We start from the raw sequence: 13,775 nt of genomic DNA, 5'->3' as shown, positions 1-13,775 counted from the left end.
AATATAAAAAGCATTCTTAGCTAGTGGGCTGTACAGAAACAGGCTACCAGCAGGATTTGGTCCATACCTACTCTAGACTACAAATTATAATACAGTAATGACTTATAATCAGAAGATTTGGGGTTATATGTGATACATATTCAACTAAAATTAAATGGAAATCAGCTCACATGACTGGTAAAGCCAAGAGATTGTCTAGCTTCAGGCTTGGCTGAATCCAGGAGCTCAAATGAAGATGGTCCTGTCAGTCCCAAGTCTGTGACTTATGACACCCTCATTCCCCCTCTTTCCCCAAAACACTGTCCAATCATTTATATTTCTATACGAAAGTCTCTTATATCCTCGGGTCATATGCCTGTCCTTAAATGAATTAGTATGGTGAGGGGGAGGGGATAGTGGTGGAGGAGTTGTAATTGTAGATGATGAAAATACAACAGTTTGAGTCTCACTCATATAGTGGGAGTATATTGTGGATGACAGTTCCATCAGTACCACATGGAGAAGGGTTAGGAGATAGCTCTGCAAAGAATTTTTTTAAAAGAAAGAGAAAAAAAGAGGCAGGTGCTCAGAAAAAGGGCTGCTAGATAATATACAGTAGATGTCTGTTTGATCATCTTTTACTGTCACTTTAAAATGATTATATAAATTGCAGAATAAAAGTGTCCATTTATTTGAATGGAGTCATTATTCACTGAATAGAGATGTTAGGTCAGTCTCCCGCTCCTCCTCTGCTTGATTTTCAAACAACCTTATGAAATACATTGACATTCATGTTTACTCTTGTACAGCAGAAGGAATTTCAGGAAATTGGGAAGTTTAATTATTGCATTGCTAGAATATTTTATTATTGAGAGGAGTGCTATATTTTCATTATAGAACTGTGTAGTAGGTTCGATTATATGTGTATATCATGTCAAAGATTAGCATACCTGTAACAGATCATGTGAGAATTAAAAATAGAATGAAAGCTGATAGTGAATGTGTATTGCCCAGTTGTCTATTGCTACTTTTAAAGTAATTTGACACAGTTAAGAGTGAAAACCATACCTTTTCCAAGAGAAATACTTTTGTACTGAGATGTTAATGTAATGAGAAATAGTTTTAATATTTCAAGTCGAAAAGAAAAATCAGTCATAAGTAGAAGGTACTCACGAACATCTTAACTATTTTTACGTTAGTAAGAGTCCAGAAAGTAAAATGTCTAAGGCCCTTAATTTGTTGATTCTTTTAAAATGTTGTTATATTTTTAAAAATCCAAGCTTACAGTTGGATATATAAGAGGTTTAATTATTTCACATTTCAAATGTCACACTTTAAAAATGTCACACTTTAAAAAAAGGACTTTTTTTTTTTAAGGGTGAAGCCCTGCACTTCGTGTAAATCAGTTTTGCTTAGGAATACTTTTTCAAAAAAAAAAAAAAAGAGTAAGACATACCTGTATTGTAGAAGACAAATCAATTAGGAATTTTAAGAGAATACTAACTGCTAGTTTCACCTTTATCCAAAGGAATAAAGATTATAGGAATATATTTGTAGTTACAAGTGCACATATTCTTATACTGGTAATACAGTTGATCCTTGAACAATGAGGGGTTAGTCTGCATGTAACTAATAGCTGCCTGTCCTTATCCATGGTTCCTCCACATCCTTGGATTCAACCAGCCACAGACCGTGTAGTACTGTAGTATTTACGGTTTACTGAAAAATATCCAAGTATAAGTGGACCCTGCATTGTTCAAGGGTCAACTGTAATAAGAGCTTTGATACAAGATTTATACCTAACTGTATTACACAAAGGCTTTGTGAATAAGAATATATTAATTTGATCAGTGATATTCTGGTTGCTTCTCAAAGTGGCATCATAAAAATAAATGATAATGCAGTTTTGCTGCATTACAGAGCCTGGGACGGAGAGATGTGTTTGTGGTATGTGTGTTCCCATGCACAGATGTTTTAATCGATTTTCAGTAGGTTGTAGGTTTACACTTTTCCATGTTTCCACCATTTATTAAAATACTCCATATTTGACCAGTAGAATGATAGGAAACATTTCAGTTCTACAAAAATACTCTATTTTTATACAGAGAGTTTAAAGTTTTCTAAACGTACCAGTAAAGCAAAATTTTAACACCTTGCCACAAGTATATTGAAGATGTAGTACTCTCTGTTCTGCTTTAAAATAAGCTTAGAATTGTGTAGTTGTTTGGGTTATGCACTTTTAAGCAAGTCAGTTAATATTTTTGTGTCTGAAAAATGAGAATTATTACAACTTTATATCTGAAAGTGCTTTTGAAAATCTCCATAGCCGATCTAAAATTGTGAAATAGGGACTTCCCTGGTGGTCCAGTGGTTAAGACTCCATGCTGTCCATGCAGGGGGCCTGGGTTCAATCCCTGGTCAGGGAACTAGATCCCACATGCCACAGCTAAGACCCAGAGCAGCCAAATAAATAAATATTAAAGAATAAATAAATAAAATTGTGAAGATAGTATGTGCTAGCATTGTCAGTTTGCCGAATGGCCAAAAGAAGGTTAAGCTGTCCTGGTTTTCTAGGAAATACTTTATCTACCAAGCTGAAGTTTGTGCTTCAGCTTTCCTTTGTCCCAGAATTTATGACCTTTCTATCTTCTAAACATGTTTTAGACTTTTGGAAGAATTTATGTAGTTCCCCTCTAAGGAAGTTTAGAGAACAAAATGTTGGGGGTTCTCTTACTTTATCAGGCTGGATGGAGTTAATGTCAATTAGCCTGAGAGTCATTTTACATTATGGTATTGTGATATCAGTTATAAATAGCTTTCTGTTCACTCTTGTTTTGGTTTTTCTCTGCCCTACTTCTCTGTAACTTAGTACAGTTCTTTTAAAGTCTAACACCAAGAATGGTTAGAGAGATTGTGGCACATCCACACAAAGGAATACCACTTTGCAATCAAAAGGAATGGACCAATACGTGCAACACCATGAGTTCATCCCCACGACACTGTATGATTCCATTTATATGAAACTCCAGAGTAGACAATAGCAGCAGAAAAGAAGACCAGTGATTGCCAGGGACCTGAAGTGTGAGGGGGGGATTAATTGAAAGGGCCATAAAGGAACTTTTTAAAGTGATGGAAACGTTCTATGTCTTGATTGTGGTGTTGGTTATATGCGTGAATAAGTTTGTCAAACTCATTGAACCCCGTGCACTTAAAATGAGTACATTTTATCATACGGAAATTACATTTGAATGAAGTTGTTTAAGAGAGAGTTAAACACCAAAGTCTAAAATAGGACATGAGTAGTGAAAGTGTCAAAAAGTATACTGTCACCACAGATTAGCAATAAAGCAGTAGCCCACAATACATTGTTGAATATTATTTTGAATGTCACTAAATAGATGTGAAAATTTGTACTAGTGTCTCTATTACTGTATCATGGTATTTATAGATACTTTAGTATTACATGAACTAAGTAATATTAGTGACAATAATACAAAGGTTTTGAAAGTGCCTTATAAGTGAAAGTACCTTATGTTTTTTGCAGTTTTAATATAATGTGCACTGATGGCTTTTTCCCTCTAAATTGTACATTTTTTAGTCCAACTTAGTCACATAATTCAGATAGATAAGTGTAATTTAATATTTTCTGAAATATTATAAAATTTCTAAATTTTTTAAATATTAAAAAATAGTGACATTATTAGCTGAATATATTAAGCTAGCTCCATAATCCGTCTACATGCCGTGTCCATCTTTCAGGTGTCTGGGGTGTGTATCCAGCTAGGCAAAGATAAAATAGTATATAGGATGTCAGATATAGCTTTGTGATCACATCAAATAATTCTGGTGACAGCTATATAGAAAATCAACCTTAAAATAAAACTGAAATTTAAGAAATGCTTAGGCCAGTCTTCTTTTGTCACTTTAAGTTTCACTCTTTGATCCTTTTATGCTGGTTTGAAGAGTCTAGATAATCTTTCACAGAAGTTCTTTGGGGTGGGAGGTGGGGGAAGGGCCCAAAAGGTCTGGTTTAGATTTCTAAATGGTAATGCCTGTCTGAACATAGATTTTTGTCCTTATACTTTCTGCTTTGTGTTTAAAGAGTTTTTAATAGCTTGCTTTTCACCTAGCAACTTTCATTATGTATAGTTTAAGTGCAAATTGGATGAACTGAAGTTTTTAAATGAAGAGTCTAAAAGGTCAAGAAGATGTCTAGAATCCTTTTTGCCACCTCTTTCCCAGAACCTTTAGTGGTGTTTTTAACAAAATCAAGAGTAAGGAATTTCTTATCTTTACACTTTTTAAAGCAGTGAAGTGGAAAAAAATTAAAATTGGAGAAGAAACAAATGATCTGGAGAACTGTTATTGTACAGTTGGTCTCTGAGAAAGTTACCATCTATTTAAGATGATGCCAAAAGTTCCGGTGGAAGTATGCTCTGTTGACTTTGGAGACCTCTTACTGCTGGGGGTCTTTGTTTAGATAGAGCTCACCACCCTGTGTGTTGTCATGTCATGTATGGTGTAGAGTAAGTGTTGTTTGGGGGGCGGGGGGCAGTAGACGATGCTCTGATGGCTTCCCCATTGTTCATGAACTAGCAATAAACTTTTCTCAGAATCCGTTATCCCTATAAAGGTATTAGTTAGATTCCAGAATAACATGTAAAGTGTGCTTGATTGACTTTCTCCCCCTAATTATACAGTATTCTGTAAATTGGACATTTGAATAACCTTCAGTTCAAATGTATATTTCTTGCCATTGAGTTGGTGAAAGGAAACATTTTGTTCTCTCATGGCCTTATTGATGAGCCTCATATAAACTAGGTGAAATGGGACAGTGCAAAGAGAATGCAGTAAAGTGCTGAATGAAATACAGTAAAGTCCTGAAATACATAGTATATACATAAAAAAATCTCTTGGCTTTAGTTAGTGGAGAAGAGTAGTCGAAGAGTAGAGTTGTGATAGGAACTTTTCAAGAGGATGGTTTGAGAGGAGAGGGACTGTCATTCATGGTGTTGGTTAGCTTGAGTCAAGGTTAGGCCAGAGTGAGAAGATTTCTCCTGAACAGGAATGCCAAGCACCACATGAACTTCCCCAGTATGAGCAGGTGCAGTAAAATCAAACTATGGAAGTAAACCTGGAGACCGCTAGAGAGGCCGTGGAAGAGTCCATGGATTTTTGACCGGATGACGACCTGAAGAATTGTTGTCATTTTTATTTTAAGGTAACTGCTCTTTTAAAATTTTTACTTTTGCATTTCACATGTATAGGTTTAAGAAAATCTACCAAGAAGCGCAGCGAATCCCCACCTGCTGAGCTCCCCAGTTTGAGGCGGAGCACACGCCAAAAGACCACGGGCTCCTGTGCTAGTGCCAGGTAATAATCTGGGCTTTGCCAGTTTATGATTAGCTCGTTATCTGTGTTCAGCTTTCAGCAAAATCCTTAATTTTGTAAGTTTTTAAAAATTATTAAAATTTTCTCTTTAATGTTGAGCAAAGAAATTTGTTTTAATATAGCTAGTATTGCTGTATATTTTTGTGAATTCTTCCCCAATATTTATTTACCTTTTTTTTGCTAAGTTTTAATCATGCCTTTTTTGGGCAACACCTTTGTCTTCTACCTTTTCCTCTGCTGTTACATTATTTGCACAGAGTTATTGCCAATAGTTGAAAGTCTGGTTGCTTTCAGAGTTCTAGTCTGCCAAAGAAATCTCTAATGAGCATCTTTATGCAGATTTGGGTTATTTTTAAAGGTAGCTAAATTTCCCAGTAGTGTGATTAATGGATCAGAAGGGATGCCTGTTGTAATGGCTGTAATATTGCCTAATTAGTTTCTAAAAGTGTTGGCACAAGTTATTGAGTTTAATGGGTGAGGGGGAGAGATGTACTTAATTTTCATTTTGTGTTCCAGTACCTCTCCTCACAGAAGAATGTAGGTTTGGTTTGTGTTCTCTCACATCTCCAGTTCCCATTCCTCCTGGTTGCTATTTTGGAGCCCTTTTTCAGAAAATGATCTACCTTTCATATATGATACAGTGTATTATTTCATATACTTTATTAACTGATTCAGAACCTTAGGATAAAGTTAAAAATCTTTTTGTTGGAATTTCATCTCAGATTTTCAGGCTTGGTCAGTTTTGGTCTTGTGCTGGTAATCACAGCTGTATGGGACTTCTCCATCCTTTATATGTAGTTTGCTCTTATATGTACTTCGTTCTCTCTACTAAATGTGCCAGAAACCAGTGATGCAGGTGACTGATTTTAGTTTACCTTTTCCCTACTCTAACTTAGGTCAGTAGAAAGGCTTTAAGCACTTCTTTTTGTTCTTCTCTGAGGTAATCGACTTTATACTCTTGGCCGTGGGTACAGTAGTAACACAAGGAAACAGTATGACTTGTTACCTAATAAGTCATAAGAAATGGACTCTTGCCACTTTAATCTCTACTTTTCCACTTATTTCCTAGTTCTGTCAGGATTGTCTAAAATATCTGGAGTTAGTACACCTGTTTGCCTTTGAAGTTTTTTGGCAGTACTTTTATGAGGACCTCTGAGAAAATTTCTTAGTTCTTTAGGGCTTTTGTCCTGTTTTGGGCCAAACTTTGAATCCAGTTTACCCAAGGTTTATAATCTTAGATATAAACCAAATTCACTGTAGTTGAAAATTAATTTTAAGCTGTATGTGGCGTCAGGTAATCTAGCGTCCTATCTTTCTCTGCAGCATTCTCTCCTTCTCCTCGGGCCCACTGTCTTGATGAACGAGAAGTTACTTACATGCTACACACAAGCTGTCTAGCCGCCTGCCTGCAGTGCTCTTCATCTCAAACTTTTCTGAATTAGTTGAGATTCCTCTTAAATTTAGTGCTTTCGTAGTCGATCACAGCTGCGGCTTCGTCTCTTTAGACTAACACACCTTGAAGGCAGCAACCAAATGTTCAGCACAGAGTGTGTCACATGGTTGATACAAATTAAATGTTAAATAAATGACTTAATTTGAATCCCACTAATTTATAGCTTGGTAATTGGGGTTTGGAGTGGGCTTTTTTCCCCTGTGAATGAAAGGTTGGCAAAGTAAATCCCTGCTTAGGGAGGAGTTTTAATAATTGAGAGAATAAACTCTTCAAGAACTCATTGGTGATCCAGAGCTTTCATTTACTGTCACTTACGCCTGGTTCCTTCTTGTTCTTTGCTAGGCAACATCTAATTTCACTGTAGTTTTCTTTAGTCTAAAACATTTCTTTAGTAGCAGATTTTTGCACTTTCTGAGGTCATTTGGGGAACTGCCTTTAAACAATATTAAGTTGTTGTAATTTTGGAAGTCTTCTGTCTCTACCTGATTTGCTTACTGATTTCGCTATTAAAATAGAAAGAAAGTCATCAATAAAATATAATCTGCTTCATGATAAATGACTGATGATTCCTTTTTCCATATCTTACACTATGCCTCAATCAGAAACAAGTGTCTTCCCAGATGTCATCTGTATTTACTTATAAATATTAAATACTCATTTCTTTTATTTTAAAGGCTAGAGCTATTGTCCATTATTAGGATAGTAATTTTTTGATGATTTAAGTAATCCGGGACTTAAGTGATGGGAATTTTTCCCATCTTCTTCTCTCCCCCTGTCCTGCCCCCATTTTCAAGTATCAGTCTGAAAGTCCATATAGTGGTCCACTATTTACCCAGGAATTAGGGATCTATTTCAAATGAATTGAATTGTTTCTGCAGAAGGAATCACTTTTCCATGTAGTTGAAGTGTTTAAAAATCACTTCTGTTTGTAAGGATGACAACAGCTCATAGCAACACAAAAGCTTGTATTGTCAATGTGATATAGCTTGGATGAGTCTTAAATATACAAGGTCTTGGTTGTTACCCATAGTGATTTTCTACAACAATTTTTATGTAAAAAGAAGAAACTAGCTCTGTGTTCCATGCATTGGAGCTTTGTGCTGTGTGGACATTGCTCCTGGTCACTGGGAGTGCTGCCTAGGATGGCATTTTTCTGTTGTAGTCGGCGAGGCTCTGGCCTGGGCAAAAGAGGAGCAGCTGAAGCTCGTCGACAGGAGAAGATGGCAGACCCTGAAGGCAACCAGGAGACAGTGAATTCTTCAGCTGCACGGACGGACGAAACTCCCCAAGGAGCGGCAGGTAGATTGGCACTTCTTAAGCCTAAAAAGCATTTATGAATCTTCCAGATTTATTTGGAGATAACTTACTTTTTAGGTACACCAAATATAATGGAAGAGAGGAGACAGATACATCTTAAGATGTTAGCCATCACACTTCTTGTTCGCTTTTGTTCCGCTTTATAGATTTGGTGTTTTGATTAGTTGTATTCATTTGTTGTTGTTGCTGTTTAATCTTTTTCCAAATCCAAATTTGTACTAATTACATTCAGAGGCCTTTTAAGAAGCAGTAAGTCCCTTTCTGTTTAAGCTTCTTAAATATTGATCAGTACATATAATAGTTGCCTACTGACTGTTTGTAAAACTTTAAATTCATAGTAAAAACGTAAGGATGTGGCTTAAATTGCTTCATACAAGTCTAAATTTTAATTTAGAATGTTGTAGTCCCTAAAAAATAACAAGTATTCAGTTTGAATCTAAGCAGCTTTAAGACTAGTATTCCTATTCTTCTGGGTTTCTTATTTTTATTCTCCTAGATGTCTTAGCCCAGCAAAAATTAGGCCCCCCGCCCCACCCCAAGTATGTACCCATTTCCAGTGCCAGAAGGCGGCTGACACTCCACGGCTTGATTGTGGCTAACGGTTTTAAACAGTAACTTGTTATAAGCATTTCTCACTAACACTAAGAACAGATACAAAAATATTATAAGTCATCATTATGAACATATGGGTCTGAGTTGAGTCCCTTAAATCTGGATGATATGCGTAGCTTTAGGCGTAGGCATGTTCTTACTTTTGAACAGAGTTCTTTCATGTATTACTGTTAGTATCAGAATAGGTGCAGTTTTCTTCAATGCCTGTGGTTGATTGTATATCCTCATTTACCAGGAAGGTTCTGGTCTGCCCACTGCTGTCCATGTTCTGTGCCTTTTGTCTCAGCTTTCTGTCCAGCTTAACATCTTTACCAACTTGTCTTTCCTGGTTTTGTATGATAGATTACATGGCGAACTTACGGCATCTCTTCTGGTGGTGCCTTTTTCCCAGAATAGTTTTTCTGAAGGGTTAAATGGTAGATTTTTGGAAACATACACTGCATTGCACATGCAATTCACTGAAGCTCTGTAGGACACACAGCCTATGCTTCCCAGTGTTTTAATGTTTATTCCAAGTCTGATTATGGAAGTGGAGCAATTCCCATATGGATGACACTTTGAGAGGGAGCTGCTGAGTGTGTTGTTCAAGTGGACTCATTATGGTAATTACAATAGCTAACATTTACAGAGTGTACACTCCATTGCAGACACACTATTAAGCACTTTACATATATTCTCATTTAATATTCAGAACAACCTGCTGAGGTGTGAGGTGCTGTTATCCTCATTTTATAAATGAGAACAACTGAGATGCATAATGGTTAAGCTTGCCAGGGTTACAAACTAGGATGTGTGACTCTCAAATCCAGGTCTTAGAGAAAAGAAGTGCACAGTTATAACAGCTGTGGTGTTCTGCTTCCCTGTGGTTACTCGAGTTTGTTTAATTCATAGGGGTGTAATTGGAGGCCAGAATGAGGGGGCGGTGTGTAAAATTTTGTTCCTTGGTATATTTGCCAAAGAGGATAAAAGCTTCAAGGGATTAGGTTCACGCGATTGCCCTCCGAAAGGCTCGCCTGTGTTTCATTGTCATCCATATTTGAAATCCCATTGTGATCTCGGTGCTTTCTGAGTTTATGTAAAAGATACATGTGCGTGTTCACTGGCGTTAGAGCAGCACTAACTTTATTACCTTTCGGAGGCTGGATCCCTTGTACGTACTACAGGGGTTCCTCTGCCAGCTCACTAAAGTGCTTCTGGGGAAAGAGGCAGATTACTTATTACTAGCTTTATATTAAGTTCTTCAGTGTAATGTGCTTTCGTTTCTCAGTATGTAAAACTGGAATTTAAAGAAAAATAAAACCCTCTAAGTTCGTGTAGAGTACAAACTGATGGTGGTAACGTAGAGCATCTTATGGCAAGTGTCCATTCTCAGACAGTTCTTATACAGTTGGTATAAGACTCACTTCATCTGAAGCATTTATTTTGAAATAATGTTTTTACTAATTTAAAAAAATTAATCTCTTCAGTCTTATGTATATATTCATTTTTCAGTGTTTCTTTATTTTTAGAGATCATTTCTTCCTGACTTATTTCAGTGGCCTCGTTGATATAAGTGTATTTCTTTTTTCACATGTAGATATTAAAGCATTGCTCCATCTTTGGAATACTTGCTTATATCACCCTGACTTTGCCAGTGTTGTTGACATTTAGGAAAGTTTGTTGATAATGGTGTCCCTTTGGGTCACTCTGAAGTTTACTGTGATGTGGAGTGCAACCCCTCTAGCCCTTCATAGAAGAAATGTCAGCTCTTGAAGTTGAAAGTTAAGTGTTCCCCACATTGTCCCAAGAGCTGAAGGGTTTAGTTTTAGACTTCATTAGAACTGAGCATCCCTTTATAGTGCTGATAAAGTCTTGCAAATCTTAGTGATACTAAGGTGGGGAATCAAGCAGTCTTCTTTATACCCAGAAATCAATCAAAGTAAGGAAAAATGTTCTGACACCTACATTTGGCATTGGGAATCTTAATTTCACAAGAAATGAACAGGGTCAGATTGTAAAAAGAAAGCAACTCAGTTTTGTAAATTTTTCTCTCCCTCATTATATTTGGTTAGTACCACTAAAAATTATATTGCTACCATATCACCTGATGCCAAGGCCCACATAAGGTGTAATTATATTCCAAACAACCATTCTTCTGGCCTAGCTCAAAAGTTTTCGTGACACTAAAAATGTCTTCCCGTTGCCTCCTATACTTAGGTATTTGGTAAACCCTTAGCAGTTCCTGTCAAGTAAAAGTGAATTCTATCAGCTTTAACTGTGTGTTGGAAACTGCCTTACATGGTGCTGTGAAGATATGCTGAGACTAGATGGGAGAGATACCAGTTTAAACAAAAAAAAAAAAGATTGACACCTCTTAAAATCTGGCATTGGATTTTCTCTGTTTGATAGCCTTGCTTTTATATTTGTGTTGGGATGTATTTTGTGTGTGTTGCCCAAGGTTTGATGCCTTGATTGAAGCAACTTTCTCGCTGACTGCTATTAATGGGTTACATTTCCTTACCTGCATGAGTTTACAAACAGCCGCTCACTGTAAGCTAGTTTGGTTGATTTAATTTTGTAAAACTTAGAAAAAAGGGAGCTGTGGTAAGCAAATGCCTATTAATACTTGCCATCAAAGGAATGGCAGCTGGAAAGGATCTTTTTCCTTGGGTCCAGTAACTGATTTGTGTCAAAATAGGCCCTCGACTTGATTAAAAACCAGAATATCCCTGCTCCTCCTTGTAGTGGGTCTGTGGCTCCCTTAAGGTTGGGACCCTCCCTATAATAGTCTTAACAGCTCTTTTAATTCTGTGCTTTTACAAGTTTTATGTCTTGGTTAATGTCTTTGTGTCAGGGCAATTTGAGGTATTTATTATTCATTATGTCAGTTCTTAGAATAATATGTTTAAGAAGTCACTTAAGGTTAAACCTTTAAAATTGTAAGTTGTAGATTTGTAGACTGGTTTAAAGTCAAACTAGTAGAACCTCTGATACGCTTTAAAAAAAACCCAGCATTACCTTAGGTGAACTTGTGATTTTTTTTTTCTTAAAAAATGTGTGGTTCCAGAGTGTGCCTTTGAGGGGGGAGCAGGAAAGAAAGAAAAACCAACAATTTTGTTTGCCAAAACTTAGTATTTGCTTTCCACATTTTGTAAAAGTTTCAAAGTAAGTTTAAGAGCCACTTGACTAAGTTCAGTCATAATTGGGACCTGGTAGCAGGACTGGTTGGCGTGGTTTCTGTATAACACGAAGAAGCAGCGGCACTGAAATCAGGAACGAGTGCTGGAGGGTAAGTGCGAGGCGCTGGTAGCGTGCAGCTCGTACGAGGGCGGCCTGCGAAGTCAGACTGCCTGGGCTCACGTCTCACGCCCGTGGTCAGTTGTCCGACCTTGGGCAAGCACTCAAAGACACAAAGCCTTGGTTTCCTCATGTGCATGGTGGAGCTTGTAATACTTCTCTGTATGGTTGAGAGCAAACACATGGACACGTTCTCCATACAGTCGGCATTTAATGAGTGCTACCTACAAGTAGCCTTATATATATATAAGTACAGTTGTTATTTCCTTTTTCTCCATCAGAAGTGTGGATTTTGCTAAACTCCATTACTCCTTAATATTAGCATTTCTACTTAGCCTGTTACTCTAAACCATGGGGTTGCCAACGTTTTCTGTGAAGGGCCAGATAACTGATGATTTAGGCTTTATGCAGGCTCTGTTGGAACAACTCTGTGGTTGTAGCACAAAAGCAGCCACAGGTATGTGAGTGAATGAGTTTGCGTATGTTTTAACAAAATTTTATTTGCAAAGTGGTGTGCTGGACTGGATTTGGCCTGTGGGCCACAGTTTGCTGATTCCTGTTCTAAACCATACATTTTTCTACAAGTTCTTTAAAAATCCCGGTGAAATGTTAGAATACTTAAATGAGGGGTGAAGAAAAGTATCAAGAAAACAGAGTTGGTGGCTGGTGTATTTACATCTCTTTCTTCAGAAAAACTCTTTACATTCACATACGTGATCCATGTGCCTCTTTTAATAATGACAAAAATATTCTTCCTGCCTTGCATTCTGTCACCATCTGTCAAGTGGACAGGACTTAAGGTATTGTGGATGATGTGGTCATACACAGCTGAGAATCGTCTATGTACAAAAAATGCTTTAGGACTCAACAGACACTGAGAGGAGGGGACAGTAAAACTGCTAGTTTTACAGGAATATATTTTCGTCTCCTGGTCAGATTTATAATATTGTAGAATCAGCCACTATTTACTTAGACTGAATTATCGATCAGGTTAGCATTTTGGGTAGTAGAATCCTTCTGAATCTGAACTCTTCATTCTGCATTTGTTTTGACATGTTAGTTGCCCTGTCTTTTGTACTTCAGTGTTTTGCAGTCTTCTGTCAGTTGTAATGTGTTTCTTCAATGTTTTGTCCTGGAAATAAGAGAGCGTAATCTTTGCACAGTCTTGAAATGAAAGAAAACACGGCAAACGATCGTATCCAGACTATAGTCCAGGAATAAAGCAGACTGAAGAAGGCACACATCTACATGGAACATTTTCCCCAAATGTCAGTTTTGCTTTTCTGTTTGTGACTAATTGCCCATCTATTAAATATCACAATGGTTTTTTAGCAGTGTTATGTTTATGGACTTTTGGTAGAGGAGTTCAGGGTAAGACTCAATTCAGGAACAGTTTCAAAGACAGGAGGAAACTATGAAAACCATGTACGAGTGAAATGCAAAGCTTGTATATTATGCTTGTTTCTAATGTAGTTGAGCCATCTTTTTTCCATAAAACCTACATGATGAAGTCTAGAATAACAGCTTGTGTGCAATGGGCAGACACGTTTGCCTTTATTCATTGTTGTCTGTAAAACTCTGCTTTTTCTTTTTTAAGATAAACCAGACATAATGAATTTAAATGTTCCTCTCCTAACCCTCACCTTTCCCCCCTCTTCGAAGCCTCTAGTTCTGTTGCAGGGGCTGTGGGCATGACCACTTCTGGGGAGAGTGAATCGGATGATTCCGAGATGGGACGATTGCAAGG

General features: G+C 37.2%; 1 protein-coding gene across 25 annotated transcripts in view; it reads left to right on the top strand.

Moving 5' to 3' along the window:
* The window catches only part of TRIP12 (thyroid hormone receptor interactor 12), a 147,400-nt gene that overhangs the window by 71,808 nt on the left and 61,817 nt on the right, over positions 1-13,775 (top strand). For all 25 annotated transcript variants that reach the window (XM_049712509.1, XM_049712505.1, XM_033425905.2 and 22 more), the window contains 3 exons: positions 5,247-5,352; positions 7,986-8,122; positions 13,691-13,774. In XM_049712509.1, the coding sequence (XP_049568466.1) occupies positions 5,247-5,352; positions 7,986-8,122; positions 13,691-13,774 (327 nt within the window). The remainder of the gene's footprint in view (positions 1-5,246; positions 5,353-7,985; positions 8,123-13,690; position 13,775) is intronic.

This window comes from Orcinus orca, chromosome 7 (assembly GCF_937001465.1).
Source record: "Orcinus orca chromosome 7, mOrcOrc1.1, whole genome shotgun sequence".
In the NCBI taxonomy this organism is placed as follows: Eukaryota; Metazoa; Chordata; class Mammalia; order Artiodactyla; family Delphinidae; genus Orcinus; species Orcinus orca.
The sequence above is the reverse complement of the archived record's forward strand: the minus strand, read 5'-3'. Positions and strand labels throughout refer to the sequence as shown.